Source organism: Fringilla coelebs (assembly GCF_963513975.1).
Source record: "Fringilla coelebs genome assembly, chromosome: 1".
Classification (NCBI taxonomy): Eukaryota; Metazoa; Chordata; class Aves; order Passeriformes; family Fringillidae; genus Fringilla; species Fringilla coelebs.
The window spans coordinates 32,776,100-32,803,506 of record NC_140028.1 but is presented as its reverse complement, the minus strand read 5'-3'; the positions used below and the strand labels follow the sequence as shown (position 1 = coordinate 32,803,506).

The 27,407-nt window shown below is 37.8% G+C and overlaps 1 protein-coding gene across 3 annotated transcripts in view; it reads right to left on the bottom strand.

Moving 5' to 3' along the window:
* JPH1 (junctophilin 1) overlaps positions 1 to 27,407 on the bottom strand; it is an 82,323-nt gene that overhangs the window by 14,397 nt on the left and 40,519 nt on the right. For all 3 annotated transcript variants that reach the window (XM_084218380.1, XM_084218381.1, XM_084218382.1), the window contains exon 3: positions 13,340 to 13,458. In XM_084218380.1, the coding sequence (XP_084074506.1) occupies positions 13,340 to 13,458 (119 nt within the window). The remainder of the gene's footprint in view (positions 1 to 13,339; positions 13,459 to 27,407) is intronic.

The window sequence follows — 27,407 nt, the reverse complement described above, 5'->3', positions numbered from 1 at the left end:
CCCTGTAAATGAGAAGAGAAGGATGCCCTGGTTCTGCCACAGCATTTTTAAGGAGGTGACAGCCACATGCTTTCCCCCATGGCCTAGTGAGGCACACGTATTGGCAGCATAGGGCTGGTGCAGGATTGTGGCTCAAGGAGCATCTGAAAATGTCATCTTGCAGGACACTGTAAATGCAGCTACTGCTTCCCAAGAAGGCTAAGAAGAGACCTCGTGCCTCATCAGATCAGAATGAAATCCGAAGCTTGAGAGGGATGGTAAAATACATCTAGGATAGTGAGGGAAAAGGCATACATGTAATTGTATCAGTGATTTTACAAAAATCTTACCATTCTTACAATTCAGGAAAAATAAGCATTTCATATTACATTTTTTTTTTGTCTACTGAAAGCAAAAAAAGACTGTAATGCCACTAATGCAGGCTCCAGAACATAATCTTTTAAGAATATAATATTTAAAGTACTATTGATGCTGAGTGATGTGATTCAATTTCAAGGTATGTTAGAAGTACTTATTAAATAAACATATGCTTATTTCGCTTTTTAAACTGAAATACATGTTATGTGATGTAACCTATCTTTAGTACTGCATAGAGTGTTAACAAATAGACAGGGCTATAAAGAGTAATCCAAATAAGAAACAATACTATAATTTCATCATTATGAGAAAAGTCATGTTGTGTTATAGATAAATTCCAAATGTGAAGCACATACCTCACTTCCTAATTTTGCTCACATGTATGAACTGTTAGTGGAAAGATGTTCCATTTTCACCGTAATGTTTAACAACTGTCTGTGGAGTAATGGTGACACAAAGTTATTTGCTCAACCAGAACACTGCAGTCTATATGCAAACCTTCCAAGATTAGAGGCCTCTTTTTACTGAACTACTCAACACTTGTACAAAAAAAGGAGAGAATTCCTGATCTGAAAAGTTCACAGTCTAGAGGTACAAAACTGAAGCTTCTACCAATAGCCCATTCTAGTGATGGGGAAGCTAACCCAAAAGGAAATAATGACCCAAAGCACATATTTCATCTGAATAACCTTTCTGAATTTAGTGCTCAGCTGTGAATAAAGTACGAACATGCTCAAAGCTTGGCTAAATCTTCAGCAAACCTAAAGGTGCTGAGAAAGCCTTTGTGAAAACCAGGAATGGAGTGTAAGTCTCCTGAGTAATGAAAACTCTACACAGCACTTTGGCCATAAGTTTGCTGCCTACCATAAATGTCTTCTTGCTGAAAAAACTGAGAGCTGATCTATCAAATCTAAATTCAAAGAGAGAAGGAAATAATAAACGATGAATAAGTTTCTTAGCGCAGATTATACCCTAATACAAATCCAGAGCAGAAGATGGTTGAAGCAAAAGCTTAAGACTTTTTTATTTAAAGGAGCTGTACTAAAAAAGGAAAGTGCATACTTTAGTGTTGGTACTGCAGGTTGACATACACTGTTCACGAAATAAGCCAGTGAAAACAATTTGGTTTATCTTCTGATGTTTTTGATGGTTTTCTAATGTGTCACTGTCAGCAACAATATGTATGCTCTCACAATAAGATTTCTTTGCTATTCTCATGAACTTAATGAAACTTTGAAAAGCCAAGTGATCAACCAGAGGATCAATTAATATAGGCTCTTTCTTCCTTATGTTAGGCTTTCTCAGGATAGGACATCCACTATAAAAGAATTCCTCAGGATGGTAACTGTAGGTGAAGAAATATAAATAGCCAATTATCAATCTCTTAAAAGAAATGATTCAGTGAGTCATTATGGAAGTACAAATAACTATATTCAATACATTTTAGAAATATAGGGTTTATTATTATTTCTTCCTTGGGGAGATATGAAAGGAGGGAGAAGAACTATAATTAATATCATTAGTACTTCCTCTGTTTTGTTCTTAATTTTCTGGCGATTATACTGGTAACAGGGAACAAAAGAAAACCTCTTAAGTGCTAGGCTGCTGGCTTGAATTCAGCCCAACTGAATGGAGGGCTGGGCAATGCCATGTGCAAAATGTGTTGATGAACTCACTGAAGCAGAGATATGGTTATGGTTTTAGTAATGTTTGGTAGACTGAACTGGAACTGAATAGGTCTGGAAATTAAAAATTATTGCCGGAGAAATTAAAGGCTATAAAGCAAGATGCTTAAAGAGCAATAGGGCTCTGAGAGAACACTTCTGTTTGACTTAGGTATAAGTAGAATAGAACAGGACATTTCAGTAGAAAGGGACCTGGAACAATCATCTTGTCCAAGTCACTGACTAATTCAGAGCTGAGCAAAAGCTAAAGCCTGTTACTAAAGCTTGTCCAAATCCCTCTAGAACACTGACAATCCTGAGGCATCAATCACCTCTCTAGAAAAGCCTGTTCCAAGTGCTTGATCACCCTCCTGGTAGAGAAAGACTACCTAATGCTATTTTAAGAGGTTCTCACTCCAGGTGTGTGCAGTGCCCTTCTGATGGATACAGTGATCCAGCAGTAGGGCAGGGAATAGTGCAGGGTCAATGAGCAGCAACATAAGAACTGTCTTACTCCTAGTGATGCACAGATAAGTTATTTAAGAATTCCTGAATTCAAAACACATAGGCAGGCCTGGCTGCCCTGTTTCAGCTGCATCTGCAGTTGGTTATGCCACCTGGAATCATGGCTTTCTTTAACTGTACTTGAGAATGCTTTAGAGAATAGAAAACCACATTAGCTAAGGCTTAAAAATAAAGTATGCCACAAAAGAGAAAAAAAAATTGAAATGGATTGTTGACACTGTCTTGTGAAATGCAGAAGAAACTCAAGTCTAGATGGCTGTTTTAACTTTTAGCCTCTGAGGGCAACTGCATTTTGGTGAGGTATGACCAGCATTTTAAATGCTATTAATCAGCTTCCCTAGCTAAGGGCAAATAAAAAAATCTTTCCTGGATAAATTTTAAAATTCCACTTGGCTGCCTTCATTTTTTTTTTTTTTTTAAATTTTTTTCCCCCCCGTACTTAATATTCCAGCATGGAAGTATCAGGGTGGCCTAGGAAAGCAAGCTACAATGCAAACAAGAGGGAGAGGAGTCCATTTTTTTTCATAATCCAAAAAATACTACAAAATATAAAGTTTATTATTTAGAATCTTTCTTAATTCACTCTTAATTGCAAATTCTCATTTCCTACACCTCCCTCTTTGAAGATATCTCTCCTTTGCTGAAGTTTTCTCCAGCTTACAGCTTCAGGGCTTCTCAATCTGTTGTAAGCATTGCTGCTATCTTAAGCAGTATTCCTGGTGGTCTTCCTTCTCATTCTGGACTGGAGGCAAGACTGAAGCTAGCATGTGCCAACAGCTACTCACTAAATCCAGGAGCATCATGGAGATTGATGCCTACATGTGTTTAGTTAATGGAACTCTTCTGATTTGATCTGGCAGCCTGCTGTCTTTGAAACCATGTACTACCAACATGACCAAAACATATGACAAAGAGATAGAATATAAGGTGATATTTTACTACTGCCACAACCTGACAAAGCCACATCATCATTCAGCAATGTGAAAGTCAGAATACACATATCTTCCCAAGGAGTCCTAGTCCACCAAGGACTAACTTTAAAAAGCAGCATCGCTGAATACAAGCAGGCTTCAAAGCAAATGGAAATGCAACCTTCCCTTCTTGCTAAGTAAAGATAAGGACCTACAGAAAGTATTCACTGGTAGAAATTGCTTTTTAAGTATCTTGTTCAGAAGAACCCAAACCACAAAATTCTTGCACATTAAGGTTGCTACTTTATACCTGCTCAGGGAACAGTTTTGTGCAGTACCCTGAACAACTTCCGCATAGTTTTGCTAGTATATGTATCTACCATATTTAAAATATCTGCCAATATCTCCTGACTGTGACATCAATGAAAATGACACAGCCTTCTCAAAACCCCCATCAAGTGCTTCCTGACATGGACTAGACTCAGATCAAAAGCCTTGAGTTACTTATTTACTAGCCCCACATACAGAAACACACACACACACAGACTTTGGCCAAACCCAAGTTTTTATGCCCCCATGTTTACTCTGCTGTGATATTTACACTGCGTCATACAGTTCTTAGTGTGACCTGATTACTTAACTGCTAGTGTCTCTGCATTTTGCACAGGTATTTGTTGAAAAGCATATGACACCATGTTATCTCACAATGCTTTTGGAAAGTATCAAAAACGTCTACTCAAGCACACTCAAGCTGCCAGCAACAGCAATGGCAAAAGAAAAGGAAATGGACTTCAGCCAAACAGTTGACATCATAGGTAACATCACACACTTGTGAGTCTAGCAGTAGGATAATGAAAGAGATATTAATGCAATTTCTACCAGTACAAAACCCAGACCGCCTCTTCTCTCCATGTCAGTTCCTCCAAATCTGAAATTAATTTGAGTTACCCTACTATTAACACACCTGCATACAGAACCTAAACAGTGTTTTTGTAATTTGGACTTTCATATTTTCCATTAACTAAAGAATCATTAAGGATAAAAGAATCCCTAAAAATAAGATTTTCTTCCTTTAAAGGTTTATAAATGCACCATTGAAGTGCAGACACATACGCACTAAAGAATTTCAAAAACTGCCTGGAGTCAGCACCAAGAACAATGAATTTATTTTATGTACCCAATCTCTGCTCCATTCCTGTAACTGCTGTAGCAGGTGACTGAAGTAGCTGTGGTATTTCCAAAATAGGGCAACACTTCCTAACTGTATCTGCATAGCAGTGTTTAAACCTTTATGCTTCTGGATTCAATACCATCAGAAAAATGTAACAAATTTACCTTACCTGGTAGAGGGCACTATGAGTGCTGTACAACTGTCTCCAACACCTCACTAGCACATCAGCTTATGGACACAGAAACTGCCTGTGACCAGCAATCTTAATTATGGCTTGCTTTACTTACCCTGCCTTTCTGTTGATGAATACTGACAGAACTTCAAAAAATATCTGTCAAGATTACATGGTGATGCATATGATTCCTGTATCTAGGACAGGCTTCATTTTTCCAGGGTAGATAATATGTAGACATTGTATTTAATGTGAATGATCCCAGCCAAATAACACATGCACTATAATCTACTTGAATGCTTCTAAGCCTGCAGGCTGCTTAACAGGAGATAACTGAGAAGGTAAATTTTTAGCTTTTTCACAAAAAACCTAGAGACTACTTTACTTCATCTGAACTTCACTGGGGCAGCTGTTAACTGCAAACGTAGGTCTTTTTAAGCTCTTAAAGGATGGGCAGAAGTGAAAGGCTGTAATCCTATTCTCATTGCAACTGCATATTCTCTGAGAAGATGAATTTTAAATATAGAGACAGACTGTTAATGTGGCATAATAACTGTCTTTACCCAGCAGAATTCGCACTTCTTTACATTTCTCCCAGCGTGTCCAGATCTTTCTGACATGATGATCCCCCAAGTTCTACACAGCATTTCAGACTCTGTGTCTGTCACTGGGATCATGCAGAGAAGGGACCATTCTCCATGACGTGCTTCTGCATATAAAGCCTGGAAGGGTATTAGCTACTTACTTCTCTTATCACATTTCAAGTGCACGGCTATCATCCTGCTCCATGGGAGTTTGGCAACTGACCTTAACAGGAGCAGGTTCACGTCTGCTGTCCAACTGGCCAAGTCTGTCAGCCCGTCCTAAGAACTGTTTTTCAGTAAATTCAATAAACAAGTGAATTTTTTGCCAAAGCCCTTCTAACCTGTGCCTCTTTCAAAATCCTTATTTCATAAAGAGACAGTGCCTGTTTTTCTGAGAAAACCCTTCTGTTCTTCCACTACAGAAAAAAGCGGAGCCTAGGATATGCACTCAGGGCTTGGGTTGTAGATGTCAGCATTTCTTATGCCTGTGGAATATCTTCCAAAAAGGCTCAAAACCGGGAAGTAAATACATGTATGTCAGCAAATACAGTAAATACAGTAAATACATGTATGTCAGCAAAAAAACCCAACATTATTTTTGAATATATTTTGAATATTTAGGCATATAGATAAGTAAAATATCATGTAAAAAATACACAGTTTCAGACTCCACTGATTTTAGAGATCTGGAGATGCATTACTACCTTTAATCAAAACTCCAGATATTTCTACGGGATTCATGACTATAAGATACGATGCCAGACAATTTTTTTAGAAGTCTCCTTTATCACCTTGTGTTTATAGAAAATACACTGGAAATTATGAACAGGACTAAAATAAAGAGACTTGAAATTTACTGCTTTTGAAATATATGGCTTTATGAATTTTCTTGGAGGGTTGAGGGTTAATCCAGTATTTTTCAAAACCAGTACTCATTAAGCTGCACCACACTTCCAGCAAAATTAATTTCTTGTATCAAGCATTGAAATTAATTATAAAGTGCAAGAGCCTGGAGTGACTGCTGCACTGCAAATGCCAGAACTGGAGAAATACAACAATCAGTTTAATTCTGCTAAAACTAGGGTATGTGAGCTGCTGGCATCCGAATTTGGCTTCTTTCCAGTATGTTCTTATTCTTTTTTATTTTAAGAGAAACCCCACTCACCATGCCACTTACCTTTCTGACCTCACACAGTGTCATTTATTCCCCTTCCCATTAGAGCACTAAGTTGTTATTTCTAAAGTCTAAGTTTGCAATATCCATTTACTGCTCCTCTTCTCCAAATCTATCCCATAACTCTTCAGTTTGGCAACTGCCTCTGACAAAATACCTTCTGCTCTTCATCTGATACTTTTTGAGGAACCTCTGTGATTTTTTTAGTCACATTTCAGTATTGATACTCCACTCTTACCCTCCTTTGACACAGGCAACCATTCTCCTCTTCTGGAACAAGTCTCACCTGTTAACATCTGTGATTTATCCTTTTAATTCACCCATATTTTTCTTTCATTTTTAAAACATACTTTCAAGGAAAATAACCTCCAATTATTCTGTTCTTGGACTCTCTACCTTTCTTTTACAACTTTCATCCTGTTTAATTTACCATACAAAAAATACCAATTCCATGCTGGCTGTGTTTCAGTTCCAGGTTTTACTCCTGCTCAGACAATAATCTGAAGTAACAGGCAGAGATCTTCATCTACTCCAAATTCTCAACATGGTCTTCCAGGCTGAGATTCTGATGAATCACACTGAACATTACTTTACATTATTCAGGTCTGTAATATTTTTTTGGCATCTCCCAAGATTCTCTCTAATTTTAAGTAAGTCTTAAATTTTGCACACTTTCTTGGAATAAAAGGGCATGTATATTAGCCATCTATTTCTGTAGCTTTTACAAACACAGAATGCAGCTGCAAAGATTATTTTTCTCTAATGGTCCACATCACATGTTAAAAGTGTAACAGGAGAAACATAACCTTTTAAACATAATTTAAATCTCCACTAGTATAATAAAATCCTTTCAAAATAGATCACCATACTCGACTGAAAATTAGCACTGTAAGGAAAGTTCTCAGTTCTTTGCTAGCTGAATTTCAACATGGAACAAATATTTATGACGCAGTTATAAATAGGATTTATAATGGAAATTTTGACACTGTGATAATACTCCCATGTGATAGACCCTACTTCATCTTGTCCTTGGCTGGACACCATGACAGACCAATATAGAAATTCACTGGAGCAGGCCAACAGTGTCCTGGAAGGAATGGTTCTTTTTCAGAGCAAATGAACAATTTTTAACAGGAGAAAGGAAGCACTGACCTCCTTCTCTCAGACTACACCTGGAATTAACACTCCCATAGTGCCAGATTAGATACATACACCTAGGCTAGAATTTGAAAAGTTTCAGATAGCAACACAGCACTGAAGTTAGTCCAGGCTTCTACTAGTTTCATAGCCAGATCCTGCAGCCTTTACTAAGCAACCATGAATTTCATCTGGATGCAAATTAACTAGCTCACTACTTATGCAAGTCTGTGAAAATTATAGTGATTGTAACAGCTTTATCTCTCTACAGGAAACTGGTTCTCTGTTATTAGTTTCAAAAGTTAATTTGCTCAAAACTAATAAGGCATATTTTTTCCTAAGCAAATCATTTGATTATGTGACTCAAAAGTATCTTGGAGAGACTGAGAAAAAGCATCCTGAAGAATTAAGGCTATGCCTCTGCAAACTCTCTTTGCTTTGCCCTCTCCCAAGCAGGCTCTCCTGTCCCAGATGCATTGCAGGAACACTGAGGAGTGGGGTGAGCCAGCAGGTGTGTCAGGCAGTGCAGCAGGATGGATGCAGACTCCCAGCAAGCTGGATGGCCCTGACCCTGGGCAAGAGGAAAAATGGGGAAGGAAGGGTGGGGGCATATGTACCCAAGGCTTGGTGAGACAGGTGATAAATGTGGACCTCATGTTGTGAAGACTGGTATGACATGACTTATAAAAAGAAAGGGGAGAACAAGAATAAAGCTTGAAATTGGCACTTTTTATTCTAGTGTGCCTTATTTCTTTGATTTCTGGATACAACAGAAGTGCATTACGATACATCTATAGGCTCTGCCTTCTCCAGAGTTCTGTAGAAAGAGGATAGAAGCAATAAACTGCAGAGAAAAAATGGCACAGCAAGAAACCCAGTAACAGATCTGTGAGGATGATGAAGTCATATGTAGAATAAAATCAGAAAATGAACAGGCTCTTGTATGACTAAGAATAATGAGAGAGCTTCCGTATGCTTTAAGGCACAAACTGATGGCATGGCTGGTAACTTAATTCAGGCAAAATGCTCATTGTAATTGGCTTTTAAAATAAAGCTATCTGGTCTGGCACACATGCATTTAGCCAGGACATTCCAGTTAATTAGCATCAGCCAGAAATCTCTCTTTCCTGTCCATATGGAGTTTGCATTTTGAGAACTCGAGGAGGTGGTGATGGCAGAGAAGAGGAAGACGGGAAGGATGTTTTTTTCTTAAGCTACAGATATCTACCACTGGTCAAAAGAGGAAGTAAACCACAGTTCCTCCTTAAGGCATTAGTGGCCATTACAAATTGCCTTGTAATAAACTTAAAATGCTTATTTCTGAAACTAGTAATGTTCAGCATGTTAATACTGAAGCTGTAACAGTAGCCAAATCTTATAGTAAAAAATACTAGTAAACCTTGCCAAATTCTTACTCTTGTCATTAGGAAGTCTTTGCTCATATATTTCACCTAAAGAAATTCAGTCCATCTCTAAACTTGGACAGCTTTAATTTATGAACTGTTCCTTGATTTCTCTCATGCCTTGTTTAGGAGGTCAAAGGCTGGATGAATTGGTTTGGTGATCCATGTATGTTCATCTGGCAGCTGGCTGACCTGACAAATAATCTGCCAGAAAACAATTCAGATCTGAATTTCTAGGCCTTAACTGCTCTGTGGTAAAGTGCCCAGACTGCTCTTACCCTGCAGCAAAGTAGTTGTACCCTTCTTTCATTTAATCAAATGTTATTCATTCAAACTGAATGAAAGAGCAGTATCCATTTGCTGCAGGATATATATGCACACAGACAATTATGGCTTAGCTGTCCAGCCTGTGCAAGTCCATACTTCAGTTTACCTCCTGATAGCGTGCTTACAAGACTACATCCTAAAGACAGTCTGGGAATTTAGAATGAATGTGTCAATCAAAGCATCCACTAACCTTGTGCTAGACTAGAACAATACTTTTCACTGAGCATCAAAAACCTTTCTTTTCTGTTACACCTTGATAAAGTATTCCCATCAGTCATTTGTTCTTCTCTAGGTTCTACAAGAGACACGAAAAAGCACTTATTTTTTTCTCTAAGCGAAGACAAATCTCAAACTGTCCCTGGATGACTCCCTTGAACGAGGCTATGACTCAGGTTTCATTTGTTTCCTGTCCTGGTGTGCTCTCTTTTGACACATCCACAAGTTTAGAGATGCCTGGAGGAAATAAACAGGTCAGAGCTGGGATTTCTCAGAATTTGTTGATAAAAAGGCCAGTAAAGTAAAATGAGTACAACATTTGTTAAATCTACAAAATGTAGAGCCTTGTGGGTAGGGCTCTGCAAAGACACACATCCTCCTAATTATTAATCACTAGTCAAATATCTGCTACAGCAAAAGTAGAAGCAGGGTCTTGCCTGAGAATAGCATAAATAAACTCAGGGAAAACAGCTCTCTGCAACCTTGTGAGTCCTTACACTATGGCTCTGGCCTTTTCAATCATACTTGGTTTTCCTTATATGCAGATACTAAGGCAATCAATCACTGGGAGACCTGAATCTCAAGATTTCTACGGTACCTCATTATTATTCTTACCTGCTGGATGCTACTTTACTTCCTACTGCTTTGTTCTCCTCTTAGTCTCCTTTAAAACTACACTACAAAGGTAAAGCCTCTTGGCAGCTTCTGATGAATGCCTTAATGAACATAAAGGTGAAATATGAGAGGATTTGGGAAGTATGAACTGCCATGGTACAATGGATGATGAATATTCGCTGTAATTATAATTTGTGTGTAATACTAGGCTATATGCCCCAGAAAGTTGCTTTTTAAGAACCTGAAATTTAAGAGCTTTATCAAAAGATTTTCAAATATTGAAATGGTTTTAGGCTACAAGTAATCAAGAGATCACTCACTAAGACAGAAAAGAATGCTTCTGATATTTAGAGAGAGGTATTTGTATTTCACTTCTTTTTGTCTCTGTTTCAAGAGGCTTGTTGATACATACATTTACTGCTGACAGCATGCTTGCCTACCATACTAAGCAGTTAAAGAAATAAGAGAAAAATTACACTTTCTCATCATAAGCTATTTTCAAGAGTGTTTGGTACAATAGAAAGCTTCCACTTAACTATAGCTTCAGAGAATGAGACAGAACACTTACTGATACCTTTTAGCAGCATTTACAGATACAAAATAAAAGCTGAAGCAATAAAAGTAAACCAAGAAGCTGCTACTAGGAACCAATAACAGTTACCTTCTTTTCATTTAAATACATGAAAAATGCTATTTGAAAAGCAGATATTTACTTCTGTTTGTGTGAGTGAATGTAAATACTTGGAAATATTTATCTATTTTATTACCATAAATGACAAAAGCTAACAGTAACACTGTCCAGTTACTCTTGAGACATGCTTAAACAAACAAGTATGTGTACAACAAGTGAGTGGGTTAACTGGTACCACACAGAAAAAGGGCATCTGAAAAAGGTTTCATAAACACTGAGCCTGGAAAACATCTCAGATATGATAGCACATGAAATCATCACAATGATGTGTGAACCTGGTGGTTTGCAGGAGTTTATTTGGGATAACTGAGATTAAGTTAACACCTTGGAATTTAAAAGTTGTTTACATAATGGGAATAGATTTTTTTTTTTTCAAATGTATACAAATATGCTGTATTTGACTATCTTGGAAACAATTAGAGAATTCAAAATTTGGAGTCCAGACAATGTATTTATTTTTTGCTAGGAGCTGACTAACCAAGAGATGTTACCACACAGAGAACAGAGTAAGTAAACTTTGAAAAAGGCTTGTCTGTGTCATTCCACACATATCCAGCTTCACTTGGGGAAGGGATACAAATTCTCCTCTTCTGTAAATAGAACAAAAGTTTCAAATGAGAGGAAAATGAGATCCCACACCTTCTCTCCCATATCTCAGCTGATCTGTCAGCAATGCTACTTCAATTCCTGTGGCAGGGAATAAAAAGACACCTGAGAATTCCTAAGCTGGGTGATTTCTTGGTGTCAAAGTTCACACTGTCAGATGTTGGCATTTGCACTCAAGTACTCTAGTAATTGCTTTATTTGAAGGGTTTGCAGCTTTTTAGTAGTTTTTTTCCAAATGCCTCAATTATTTGCATGGCTAAGGTTATAACTTCTTAACTTATGAATGGCAAGATGGCCTGCTGCTGTAAACTGGGATTTCTTCAGCTGGTGGAGAATGAAATAATGAAATAATGAAAAATGAAAAAGACTTGACTATGATAGCAGTAAGTATGGTCCAATAATATAGATCCACAGGAGAGGTAGTACTGAGGTAATTCCCAACAGTGAAAAGTACATATTTGTACTGTTTTAGACGTAGTAAAGCCTTACTACTGGAAATAGTTCTGCTGAGTTTTGCCAACAGTTCTGGACTGCCATGTTCAAAAAAGATGAATTTATATCAGGATGTGTACAAAGAAAGTCTGCAAGACTGGTAAAGGGAATGAAAATTCCAATCAGGTGAATAATCCTTGACTTAGGCACTAAATTAATACAAAAAGAGGTCCTCAATCCCCCCAACCCCAAAACACATTCTCTGTCTACAGCCAAATACTTAGGAATAAAGAAGAAATTAAGTATTCTATAAGGTAACTGACAGTAAGGATCTAGTAACAAGTTATATATAGTGACTACTTGAACTAAAAATTGAAGTAAATAGGTGTGTTATTAGAAAATGTTGCAGAATGTTGTTCTTTGCTTTTTTTAGGTCATTATACCCTGCATTCACTATATAGGTGCATTTAAGATAAGTAAGTTTGTGTCTGAAACAAGGATGAGCAGAAAATGACAGTAAGTGAAAATGAATCTCAGAGCTATAATCTCTATTAGCATGCGAATACAGGCAGGTCCTTGAGAAGTAATAACAAGATATGACTCAACTCAATTTGACAGGTGAAAGAAAGGGCAGACACGAGAAGACATTAAACTGGCAAATGGAGTTCCATTTTATCTATCCAATTTTAAGCTAAAGAGCAGGACACAGAAATATGAACCTCACGGAAAGACAATAGAAAAACAACACAAAACCAACTTTGCTTCTTCCTGTAGCAACTTTCCAAACCCCATGACAGATGAAAATGGGCTGCAATGCTGATGTAGGTGGGACAGACCTAATTCTATGCCATTGTGAATATAGAACTAATGGTCTACAGAGCACCACAAGCATAACAGAGCAAGATTCCCTTGCAGGCTATGTATGTCTAATGGTAAAACATTCTCCAAAATTCAGACCTTAGCTAACCAAGACTGTCAGGAATTCCACTGGACAGTAAAAAACCTATAGATCTTCCCACTAATAAACACGTTATAGAATTAATGCAAATTTCTGTTGATTTATCATTGCTGCAGTCTTTGATACTGTGCTGAATAAACCATTAACCGGAGGCAAAGTTATATGCTTGATACTGACTTTTCAACACTCAACTGTTTTCATACAAAGAAACAGTCACCAAATTATTAAAAACTGAGAACAAAATCTCCTTGAACAACGTGCACTCCTCATGACATACACAGGACTTCCTTCTGTATAAAAGACAACATTTGAGATGGAATCAACACTTCAACTTAACACAGAATCTTTTCACTGCAATAAAACAAACAGCCCCATAAAACCCCAATCTACAATTACCTGGTTGGTAGAAATTTGGTGAAAGTTCTCTGGCAACTGCTCTTGCAATATCACATTCCTGGCGAGCAGCCTGAGCAGCCTGATCCGCAGCATCAGCTTTAGCTCTTGCGTGCGCGGTTCTGTACAAAGCAGAAAACAGTTTATATGCAGAGGAGTCTTGTGTCAGGTGCATCAAGCATGTGAGAGCAAAGGACCCCAGCTATCATACACCATCCTGTACAGTGCACTCTTAGACAAGCTGTTGTGAGGAACTGCAAATCAGTGAAGTATTTCAGGATCAAATCACTACTCCTCTCAGCTCCTCAGTCCTGTTCATGCTTGGATCGCATTTACTTGCAGGAACACAATTTACAGCCCAAGCTTGTAATTAAAATTTCTAAAGAGAGGGAAAGAATAGTATCTGATAAAAACACAGGATTAGGATTTATTTACATGTTACCAGCATGTGTACAGAAGAGCACAGAAGGTCAGACTGGCCACCAGACTGACTCCTAAACAGGGTTCTGGGAATTCAGGACACATGGTGATGAAAGGTACTGAGGAATGTTACCACATTTACCACATTTTAAAGTTAATGCTGGGTCAGTGCTGGGTGCCATGTAAAAATTTCTGAAGGGCAAAATTCAAGTATTTTAGCCCAAAAAATAGGAAATGTCTTCCACAATCAGATCATGTTGGCAAGGAATAGCCTGGAAAATGTGTTTAACACTTCAATAGGCTTTTGTAGAAATGGGAACTTAACTGTCCTAAATTCTTGTGACCCACTGAATTTCAAATCCAAAAAACAATCTGAAAAGGCAACTTTTCTGAAGTCAAGACAATAGAATGAAATACTTTGGTAAAGTAATCTGCACTCTGCTTCCACTTTTTTCTTCTTGCTATTTCTCAAAAACCCTCAAGAACAGCTTCTGCAAAGGCCTCTGATTCCAGACTGCAAACTGATAGTTGTGTTACTGCAGGTTTGCATCATTCCATGTCCCATCTTCCCTCTCCACTTCATTTTCCCAACAGTCATCTGTTTAAAAATTCCTGATGGTAGTGATCTCTCTGTGCCTCTACAGCATTAGCACATAGCCTAGAGCTATGAAATGGCTGGTTAGAACAGAGGGGAAACTAAACATGGCAAACCAGCAGAATATTTTAAGACTCTAAAGATAATACTAACATTTTTAAACCAAATATATTAAATTTTGTGATCTCATCACTTTTCTCATAACATTTTAACAGAAAACTGACACTGAAGTAAGAAAAGAATTAGCTAACAGGACAACAATAACACCAAATTTTACCCCATGTACCCAGTAATAACAATGAACAGCAATTACATAAATGAAAATTTCTAATAACTTCACTGTAAAAATTCAGTTTTATTTTCAAGACATAATGAAGGGTTCTATGTGTTTTAGATAAAAGAAGAATTAAATGTTAGCATTAACCAGAATGAGCATCGAGAGATTAACAGTATGGCAGACTTTGCATTTCTAAAAGGATGTTTAATCCCATAGGGTACTAGTATAAACACAGACATAAAAAAACCACATAGACAGTTTCATCTGTGGTGCCTGGAGAAGATTTATTTAAGTTACATCCTCCCTAAAATGTGTGTGGGGATAAATGTTGAATGTTCTTTCAAAGCTTAGCTTGTCATAATTTACTGGATAAATATTAGCTTATGCTGCCTTCTTGTAGGTCCCCCTAGGTCTGTGAGAAAAAAGATAATTGAGCAAATGAATTGTAACACCTTTGCTTAGTACTCAGGATGGGGGAAAGAAACTGTTAATAAAAACAAAAACACTGTATAATCCCATATGTGTTCTGTGCAGCTCATGAATGGGTGTATGGTATGTGCCTGCTTAGTAACAGTAATCAAACCCGTTCTTTCTCTATAATCATTATTTTCAATTAGATGAGCTATTCTTAGCTCCTGCATAATTATGTCTATGTAGCATAAACCTAATGAAGCAGTCCTAGCACTGGGACATTGTTTTGTGAGACAATAATGTAGTCTGCTCATAGATAAACTAGACACTGGTCATCTTTTTGTGATGAAAGAACAACCAGACTACTCCCATATAAAAATAGTCTAACACTATTGCTACTGCTAAGGCAGACATTTTAAAAGCTAATATACTAAACAATCAGCACCAGTAAAACATACTGCCAGGACGGTACATTTATTTATTGATGCCTATGAATTTTCTATATTATTATATATAAGAAGCAAACAGACATTCTGTTGAAAAGTACAGTATCAATTAGTTAAGGAATTAAGTGGTGACATGAGTAAGAAGCCAGTGTAACTTTGTCACATGACGCTGGGCAGAGCAGGTCACAAAAGGAAGAAGCCAAAGGAACAGAAGGTAAATGAGCACAGCTTTCCTTGGCTGCCTTATCTCACACCTCTTTTTTCAACTCACACTTCCTGCTATTCTGCCCCTTTTGTACTCTCAGCGAGGAGCTCCAGCAGAGCAGAACGGGAGCGAGCACTGCCAAGGCATGTCCCAGCAGTGACACACAGGAGCAGAGCTCAGGGCTGAGACCAGCACTGGAGGGCAAGGCACAAGAACATGTTTATGCTCCTGAGCAGGCCTTCCACAGCCAGACTGAAGAGTGTGCACATGCCTGTGCTGAGACACTTCCCTGACAGCCTCTTCACCGCTGACGAGCGGTGACAAAAGTGACAAGAGCGGGGGAAAGCGGCAGAGCTGATGCTCCTGCACACAAGAGCAGCTCTGTGCCCTGCCCTGAACGCAGGCTCTTCGCCCCCTGCAATTGTTTGCTATTTATCACCTTGGCATTTGGCTGCCTCTCTGGCTAACTTCAGCAACGTCTGTTTTATCATCTCCATTTGCAACTGCACACTTAGATAAAATTCAACTTCTTGCACGCTTAATTCTAAGTGTCAGACTCAAATAATTTTTCTGTTGCAATTTATTTCCCTGTTTTTTAAAATTTATTCTGACTTCCACATTTGATCTGCCTGTATGTTTTCCAGATGACTTTCTTACAATTACTGCTGCTTGATACTGCATTTTGTCTGTACTTGTTTTATTCTGCTTTGAACTGACCAGCATGCTATCAGAAACTATTGAGAAATATTTTAGCTTTGAATGACAATGTTTGTAAAGGAGAACTATCCTAGCAGAAATAGAATCCATTTGCTCAATTTATGCTTCCTACAGTTTTGGAAAAGTTCCTTTATCTTCCATTTTGGGGGTAAATTTGTCACTGTAAGGTCCCCAAGTTTTGTTTGCTATCAGCAATTATTCATAGAAATTTAAGCCTGTGATAAATCACGTCAAAATGACCCACAACTGAATGACCACCATCTAATTGAGAACTGTTTTTTTCCCCCCGGGGAACTCTATGTCCTTTGCTATGACAAGAGATCTTTATGAGAACTCTTGAAAGCAAAACTCGGAAAAAAAAAAAAAGTCTCCTTTTCTCTCCCCAGCCAAGAAAAAGACTGTGGTGGGTTTTTTCCAGGAAGGATTGATCTCATGTTTCAGCAGCAAAATAGAAATTATGCAGGAAAGAAGGCAGCAATCCACAGATTGCAAAACAGTACAGAAAGATAAGTAACGTGCTTTACAATGCTGCATTCTAATTCATAGCAAAGGACCTTTAGCGATTTTTTATTTAAAGTGAGTAGGAGGCTCTTTGTAAAAAATTATTTCTTAGCAACTGTAATACCTAATACACACTAGTAACTTTTGAATTACTGTGTGGTTATATGTGTATTTCTCCTGGAAAGTATCAGGACTATCATTAATACTCAACATGATGTGACAAACACACACTTGAAAGCTTTCAAATGAATACCAAAAATTTAAGTATTTACCAAAATCAATTCATATTTAGAGGGACAATCTAACACCTCACTAATGAATGCACAGAGATGGTAAATTTAATAAAGACAGGGGCTTCAAATTAAGTTGTATCTGTGGCAGGAATCAAACTGTACTTGCATTAAAAAGGAATTTGTGGCTACAGCTCATGGTGAGTCCTGGTACCACATGGCAGCATGGATACCTGGTAGATGCCAGTCTCTGTGATCAGTGAGTGAGGGCTGGGGGAGCAATGCCTGACTGAAAACCTGAGAAACTGCATACCAGGGTCTGATTTTTAGAGCAGCCTAAGTTTTCCAGACTGTGGGACAGCTGGTATCACCACTGATATCTTTGTTTTCTGTGTTTCACTGGGTAGGCAAACAGGAATACATCATATCAACTACACTCAAAAATTATAAACACAGCGCCAGATGCTTCTGACAAGCAGCTCCTTCTTTCAGCAATACTATGGTCAGATTTCTATGTATTTATGTATGAAAAATAACTTGAAGGAGGAGTGCTGAGGTTTGAAGAGCTTAAACAATATTATCTCCCTTTCTGCAGCAACAATGCTTATATATAATGCCATGTGCCTGGAATGCATTATGCAATGTTTATCTAAATTTAAAACCCATTTAGAACTGTCCATTACGCTCCAGATTATTTTGTATTTCCATGGTATCCTTCAACGCACTTGTAATGCTGCCTCATTCAGAGTCAACTAAAAATGTAAGCAGCATATGTTTACTTTGTTTCATTCTTCAGATTTTATTAAACACAGTGAATCCAGCACAAAGCTTTCCAGGAGCTTGCTTTCTATTTCTTAAAATTATAAAAATAATTCTGCTTTCCATTTGCCAAGTATATGACACACAATTATGCTCCTATCACGTTATCCTAAACTAATATTTACAATGTTAAATTAACAGATTTCCGTATTGTAAGAATAAAAATATCAGTAATGGCCAAACCTACATGAAGTTCTCAAGAGATATTTTTATTCATGACAGGTATCAGGTTTATCTGTGTAACATTATATATTGTGTATGCAATGTTACCAATTACCATCCTTCTTGAAACTGGAATTCTCTAAAAACAATCCTAACTTCCTAAATTCTAAAATGCAGTGATTGTTCTAGGAAGCAGAGAGTATTGTGCTGAGGTTTTTTATCAAGTATAAAACTTTCCAGCATTTTCACATTTGTTTCTATCTGTCAGAGAAAAACTTTGCAATCTGCAAAACCAAGCACTGGTAAAATTGGTACATAGATCCATAGAATTTCCAGGTAAAATGAACTGGAGAGAAAGACTTTAAGGGAAGCTCTTTGGTAGACGAAGTTTTTCGTTGCCCCCATTTTGTTTCTATATTCTCCTGGTATTACATATCAGTAACGAATGCTTAATATATATAGAACATCTACGCATTTTTTAACATTCCAAGCGAGAGACTGGCACTTATCAAGTGCTGTAGTCATTCTTCTCAGCTTCTTTCAATGATAACACTGGGTGAAAACCAATATTCTGCTATGGTACAATTAAAAATACATATTTGCATGACTGTGTAGAGCTACCTAAGAGCTCTTGGCTCCATAACTCTCAGCAACTCATTTTTTTAACAGCTTAGAAGTGAGCGTAGGTCACTCGCTGAATACCAGCAAGAAATGGGGGTGTCTGAGAGAAAACTGAACGAGGAAAAACACTGACTAATAGATAATGCAATACAAGAGCTGCATGCCAGTAAGTGATTTAAAGTGATCCTAAACTCTAGACTGAATTAACAAAATGAGACATAAACCCTACGCTAACTTTACTTTAGCAATCTCCTTTGAGCTTTACTGATTTTCAATCTCAACTAGCCACTGCTTCTTTATGAAGTGACTCCACTCACTAACTGGACTAGCTTGGTACTACCAGTGAAGTCTGATGTAGTAAAGCATGAGCAGGTCTATTATGCAAACACTGCTGGCACATCAATCTGTATCACCTTACCTAATGGATTTTGCTTCTGAAAACTCCTCCTTCCCAACCTCAATTAATTTCTCATAGTTTTCAGTCCTTACTCAGACAAACTTAAAAAATATTGACCTTTAGTTAGTAATGCCTGAAAAACTGAGGAAATCCCTTACACGTGGCAAACAGCCCACCTGGTTTCAGTACTTGAAAACATAAGCTGGGGCTAACGACTGGTAAACCAGATGTCAGTTTTAGGCATAAATAACAGCATAAATAAACTGGGTCTGTGTCCAAAGAGAATTATAGGCTAACAGTGTATTGTGCCAGACATCATACTTCAACAAAGTATTTTGTCAAACACTTCATACACATGTAAAGATTATGGGTCCTATACCTTATCTTGTTTGCCTTGATTTAACATACTTGGAGTATTTTTTTTTTTAGGTTTCTGATTTTGTACCCTATGCAATGTATTCAAACAACAGCATAAATTACACGCAATTAATGAAGTACATCAAAATGGATTAAAAGCTAACTGTGACACATTTCAAAGCTTAATGCAGAAGACATCAAAGAAAACAGCTGACCATGTGCATTTTACCTTAGGAGTTAGTTTCTTGTTCCAGAATTTTTTAGTATTTCACTTTAGAATGGCTCAATACAAGCTAAAACATACTGTGGTAGAGCTGGCAAGTTACACAACTTCTGAATTCTGAAAAACCCCAAAGACAATTTACTGTAACCTAAAGTTACTGTAATCTACAGCTTACTGCAACATGAACTTCAATCATAGCAACTCCAAACCCCACTGTGTTTAAGTGTACCAAAACAAAACACTGGCAAACAAAAACCTAGCCAGTATTGGAGATGGTCATGGAAAGCAGCACAAAAGCAGATGACATCCTGCTGGCTGGTGCCACACACTGCTGCACAAGAAGTGTCAATGTGCACTTGATACATTTAGAGACAAAAATCAAGTATAAACCAAGGAACTTATTTTTGCTGTACTACATAATCCAGCACCCATAAAACCACTAAGGGAACAATGCCCAGCTCATCCATATCCCAAGAAGGAAAAAGTAATATCAGGACCACAGAATAACTGTGGATCTAAAAAGAAAAGCTTTTTGACTTACACTTCTTGAGCCTTCTATCTACTCATCATTGAAAAAAAAAAAAACAAACACTGAGAAGCCACTTACCAAGGTGTACACACAGGTATCTGACAGTGGAATATGGGGAAGTCATAATGGGGAAGAAAAGTGCTTCAGACAAAGACATAACTGCTCCCATGATTAGAAGCTGCATTTGGGCACAGCCAACCTGGAAACCTTATGGGTGTATTTTAGAGAGAAAACGATGGATATTTCCAAGCCTTTGCAATAATATTAGGCACTGTAATCAAAGTGCTCTTTAATCCATTTTCTGAGAAAAAGAATTACACAGTCTTTTGTTTACAGGAAGTGAGATTAGTTGACTTGGGGACTGTTTACATTAGGTATTTCACACAGCTGACATAAGGGCTCTAATCAGCTCATTGGAGACACCCATCTTACTCCATTAAAATAAGGAACTTTTTCAGTTTGGACCTCTGAATTGTACAAATGTCAGACTCCTGCAGTGGTCAGCATGTTTGTAGGCATATTTACACGTGCCCTGCTGTGCCTACAAATATGGCAAACATCAATCTATGTGCTTGTTGAGGAATTGGCTGCCTTCTTATGCCAAGATTTAGAACATATTTGTATTCTTCAGACCTCTAGGGTCCATATCAATAAACCCAGAACAGCTCAGCAACTCAGGAGTGTCAAGGTACTCATTTCTGTAACATCAGTCACATATAAGCAGCAGTTCAGAAAGATTTTTTAGGTGAATGAAAGAATGTATTTCTGAAAATCCACTTCCAACAACTGGCATAAATTAGTTCAATCTCCCTAGTCTGTCCTTCAGGCCCTCACTCTTGGTCACATGTTTGGAAAAAGACTCACATGCAGATGTCTGAATTTAAAAAGTTGTTTGAATTGCTGTTAGCATCACTAGAGGCTGCTTTACATGGCACTCTCCTTAACTTCAGGCGTCCCACTAGCCTAGCATTATTTATATGCACACCAGATAGTCTGCTGCTGTAAAAAGGAGATGGCTTTTCATGTGATGGTACTCAAACTACTCTGTCAGTAGTTTGAATGAATGAGTTTTGCTTTCATATTGATTTACTTGACTATAGCACTCACTGGCAGAGAAATCATAGAATCATTTCGGCTGGAAAAGACATTTCAGACCATCAACTCCAACCATTAACCAAGGACTTCCAAGTCTGCCACTAAACCACATCTCTGAGTGCCCCACATCCAGAATTCTTTTAAATACCACCAGGGATGGTGACTCAACCACATCCCTGAGCAGCCTGTTCCAATGGTTGGCAACCTTTAGGTGAAGGAATTCTTCCTAATATCCGATCTATACCTCCCTATCACAGACTGAGGTTGTTTCCTCTTGTCTTACTGCTTATTACCTGTGAGAAAAGATTGACACCCACCTCGCTATATGTTACAGATGGCACAGTCTTCAATTTCATCAAGATCAGCACCATGCCTTCAAGCAGAATGCAAGTTTTCCTGTGGGAAAATTTACACTTTGGACAAAATACACTTTTGTGTACTATGCTTAATGGGGGGTTTTCCCCCATTTTTGCAATAGTGAGTCACTGACAGCAATTCTTTTTTTTGTCACAGAGATCTTGATGTGTATTTCTCTATCTTACTTTATAGGACAGATTGTATTATTATTCTATGTTACTACTAAGCCTCCTTAGTGAGCACTATTTTCTTCCAGTTCCCTGACCTCTTAATATTAATTCCTGCAGACAGGAAGGGACTATTTTTTGAAAGGGATAAGGGAATAGCTGCAAACAATTTGCTGTTTCCAATCACTAAGGCAAATTATATTGTTTGACTGAAGAGAGCTTCTGAATCTAGCTGGAAGCATGAAAAAAGATAACCACTTGAGCTTAAGCTGCTCCTGATGACAGGGTTAAGTGAAGAAAAACAAAAACAAGATAAATATGTTTCTCCTCCCTTCATCATAGCTTCATGAAAAGAAGAACTTAATGCAATCATGAAGTGCACAGTGAAGGCAATCCTACTCAAGGAAATAGGAATGTATGGACCACTGTGATCATTTGCTTAGATAATTTTTAAGGAACGTTTAGTGCATTGCACTTCCCCCCACCACAGATTTTTTTTTTTTTAGCTGTTCTTCATCTGGAACAAATAAAATAAAATGGTAAGCATGATGAGTGCTATCATCAGTACCAATATCTGGAAGCTGTTCTACACTCTAAAGTATAAGAAAGCAGTAACATTGTTCAGGGATACAACTAGATGAAAAATAAGAAAAGCTTACAAGAAGAGATTGGGATTTTTTTTTTTTGTATACCAATGGACTGTTTTCCCTTAAAAAAAGTTATTTTTTCAGTGTTCTACTGATTGTTATCATTTTAAATTACTTAAAAAATCAGAAAATATGATTTCAAATGTCAGCAGTTAGAATTTTTTTTTGTTATAATAGTTCTAGTTAGAAAACTTTTGGAAGCTCTATTAATCAGTAAACTTAGAAAAACTATGTCGAATGTCATCCATGACAAAGTCTGTATTCCTTAATCTCTCCTTTACACAGAGTTGGTGTGTTTTTTAAACATTTTTTTTAAATTTCAAGGAAAAAGAAGTCCACAGTGTTAGAGATATTTTAGCAAAGAATGCCAAAGCTTTTGGAAAGTAATATGTGTAATATACGACCAATATCTGATCTCCCTGAAAATCAAAATAAATGTAACTGGCAACACACTTGCTGCATGAAAACTACATTCCCAGAAATGAGAGGGAAAATGAGAAAAATTAGTTAAAATTCTGTGGGGTTTACTGGCTTCAAAAAGTGCAAGATAAACTCCCCAGTCATGAGTACTTCTAGGAGCATTGTTCATGCTTTTTCTAAGTGACTTTGGCAGTCTGCGCTTATTATATTGCAGTTTTAGTACATGCTTAGTGTCTTGGTGGTTTTTTGGTTTTCTCCATTACAAAAGCTTCAGCACACACATTTGCTTACATTTTCTCAAAATAAAGTAATATTATGAAATGAAAATCTTCATAATAAATGAGAACAGAAAGGATACACTGACCATAGAATAAACATAGAAGAGCTTCGTGCATTGTGCAAAATTGTCTAGAAAATAATACAAAATGAAAACACTGCCTAGAACATAGCTACAAACAAAATAAATTTTTATGAGATATGACAGTGGCATTTATGCACTCATATTTATGCACATGTAACTAAAAAAAATGTGGTGTAATGAAACTATTTAAAAGACAAACATATTGCCATGAATTCAAATAATCTGTGGCAATATTACGAGTTTTTATTTAACAGATTTTAAAAATCTTTGGGCATTAAAATCTAGTGCAATACTCTCAGACTTTTAAAGGCATCAACTGTGTTTAAATTTACTTTTTTGTGTCCTTAGCAATCTAAGAGCCAAACCTAAATTGGGCTTATCTTTCTTCGCATGGTTCGTTTCTGTTCCCTGATTAGGTGCCAGATGTCCAGAAGAAAAGCATTGATAGAAAAATGTCTAGCAAACCACTCTGGAATAAGTTCTTCCTTTTTCAGTTATTTAAAGATAACGGTTACAAAATTCCCAGGAATATGTGAATAACACAAAACACAGATATATTACAATTGAGCAGCTTAATTAAAAACGGCCTAAGCTCTCCATGAAAGACAAGTACTCAAGTGTAGGGATGGTTTTAAGTAATTTGCCTTTTCTCCAGGCTGACAGATATGAATCAGGCTGTTCATATTATATATTAAACATCAAGAAACCAAACAGGTTAAACAAGCAGAGGAAAGACTTTGATGATCCTTCCATCTGCAAACATGTAATTCCTCTTAACTAAAGAGCACTGCAGATCAGCAGATTGAAAATAACACCAGATCGTTTCAGACATAGGGCAGCTGACAGCTATTTCACAGGTTTTGCTATCTCCAGCATGAAGGGAATGCAAAACCTGAGTTTATGACAAATGCAGTTAGCAGCTTTAAAATAATCTCATATACATACCCCGCTCCAACCAATATCTATGCATATGTTTATTCTCTGTAGTTATCCATAATGCTGCCAGTATAGCTTTGAATAAGCAACCACCATGTCTTATCAGCTACCAGAAAAATTGAAAACTCAGGAATGTTGCTCTGTTCTGGTCCACATAGGGCTGATGATCTTGCCTAGATGCCCAGAAGGCTTTTGTGGCATCCAGAGACTGCTGAGAGTTCACAGCAGCTTATTTGTTCCTGCTTAGAGCAGTCCTTGACTGCTTTGTTCAGCTGAAGTCATGCAGATCTGCACAGTAGAGTTGAGGATTTGTTGTTGTATTACATATTTAGCAGTACCCATTCATGAGAGCAACGACTTACTGCAGACTTATGAAAGTCTACTGTTTTAGACCCTCTGAACAGAGCTGGTCATGGTCTATTTGCTCCTTTTTTTTTTTTCCCTTCTTACCACAGGCCTTGTCTGGAGCCCTGACATTTTATTCCTGTCTCCTCTAAATAGCAAGTTCTTTCTTCTCTGAGTCACTAACAGCAGAATTTTAGTGTAAACACTACTGCATGCCATGGAAAAGAAAGCAAATCCCAAAATAATCAGTCCTAATGTCTCTTTGACCTCTCTTCACACAAACACAGATTTATCAGACTTTCCAAGACCATCTAAAGGTTGATGGGTTTTACTGACACAACTGTGACACTGCAGCAGCTGGAAAGACACGAATCTTCTATCAGGCAATACCATGTGCTCCCTGTCCCACCAAAAAGCTGTTCCTACTGAGGCCCAACCTTGAGATCTGGGGCTTGAGATCAGGATTGGCAAGCAATTCCTGACCCTCAAAAACGAGTCTCCTAGTAAAGTTATCTTTCTAAACTGCAGGTATTTGAGCTTTTAAGAGCATCAGAGAAGGGCCACACGTCGCTACCTTTTGCATAGCAGGGCTACCAAGGCTTGCCAGAAGCACTGGACCTGCTCTGTCTGCACTGAATAATGGTGCTGCATGCACACAGCAGTGTTTTCCAGAAGTGCTGGCCATGACTAAACACACACCCTTCTAAGTCCTGCACTTGTTGTGTCTTCAATAAATAACACCACAGCAGTAAGTGCTGCCACTACAGCAATTCATGCTGCTGACAGCCAGTGGTAACTGCAAGGGTCTGAACACCAGGGAGTGACAGGAAAATATTTGCACCTGCTACTTTTCTTGAGGACATTAAAGGAGCCTCACCATGTCAAGGGCATGTATTTTGGCAGGGAAAGGGCTGATAAATCCTGGGAAAGCAGTGTCCTGGAATAACCCTGTGGGCCGGATGAATTATCCCAGGATCACAGAATCATAGAGTGCTCTGGGTTGGAAGAGACCTTAAAAATCAACCAGCTTCAACCCCCTGCCATGGCCAGGGTCACCTTCCACCAGATCAGGTTGCTCAAAGCCCCATCCAGCCTCACCTTGGACACATCCAAGGATGGGGCATCCACAACTTCTTTGAGCCACCTGTTCCATCACCTGACCACCCTAACAGTAAAGAATTTCTTTTTAACGTGTAATCTAAATCTATCCCAAAAATACCCAACATAAACCTTCCATTCGAAACCCTCTGTCTTATCACTACACCCACTGTTAAGAGTTCCTCCCCATCTTTCCTGTAGGCCCTTCTGGGTACTGGAAAGCTGCTTTAAGATTTTCCTGGTCCATTGTTTTCCCTGGGTTAAATCACCGAAACAACAACTTATTTTGTCAGGTTGTATACCAAGATGGTCCTTCCTAGAGGCTGTACTGATCCACCTCCACCTGAATATATATCTTACTTTATGAATCCCATGGGGAAATATGAAGGTCATCAACTGGGGAGCTTCAGTCATGCCTCAGTTCTGCTGAAGACTGCATTGCTGGGGGCTTAAAGGAGGAATGGAGGACATACTTTAAGAGCCACTGGAAGGGCAGGGAAAATGAACACATGCTTTCTTGGAGAATTTGATAATTCAATATGATCAGTGCAAGGTAATTCAGAGATTAACCCATTTTATGTAATTAGCAAAATAATAACAGTAATAAAAATCTCTCCCTCAACAAATGTCAGAATTCCAGCTACATCTACTGATGCAGTGCATGTCTGCTGAACATGGACTATGACCTCATGTTATGCTTAGCTGACACTACTGAACAAAATGTGAGGGTGTGTTCCATGCAGCAGTCTTGCTGCTCTGGCATGAGCGTGCTCCAGCAGCAAGTGGATGCACATGGAATATGATTTCTCATTGGAAAGGTGAAATAATTTTGTAACAAGGAGAGACTAACTCTGCAATCTTATTAAATAAATAAATAAATAAATAAATAAATAAATAAATAAATAAATAACATTTTCACTCTGTGAGATAGATGTCTAATGCAAGTCATCCTGAAATGAACCAAAATTTAGCTACAAACTCCAGGGCTTAGAAGACTTTCTGAACTACTGCAATGGGTTAGTTTGCTAGCAGTTATGAAGAGATCCTTCAGCAGAGGCTGAAATTTGCTTTTGGCAGTTTCTTTCCTACCTCATATGCAACTAAGTCCAAAATCTTGCAAACTACTTTTGCTTTAATGATCAACATTTCTAATAGCAAAGCCCTGTTTTCAGTATTCAAATACTAAGAAAATAAGATAAAAATTACCTCTTTTTGAATGGTCAGTATGGGAGCTGGATTTCTACCTGACAATCAAGCCTGGCATCCCACAGAATGGACAGACATAGAAAGAAAGCTTTTAGGAGTTCTTAGGTATAGGATCTTCATGTACTTTGATCAGAGTTTATACATGCAGAAACTCAACCTTTCTCTAAGTTTGTCAGGAAAGCCCTCAATGCAGAGAAAAACAGTATCTTTTATTCACTTTTAATAGATTTGAATAACAATTCCAATTGCAGTGCTATTCATCTCTGTAATATCTGGACAGAAAGTATACAGGTCACACTGTATCATGTATCACTGCACTGTATTTCTCTCTTATCACGTAGATGACTGGCCAAACCAGAAGAGAGTGCCTTCATATGTTTTATAGAGAGTGTGAGCATCATGGGAAAGTTCTAGATGCAGAATCCTTTACTGATAATTTCAGATATATCCTGCACTACCTCTGTAAAAATGCCAGATAAAATGTAATAATCTTACACTTTCAACATGGTACGATAAAATTAAGTATTAC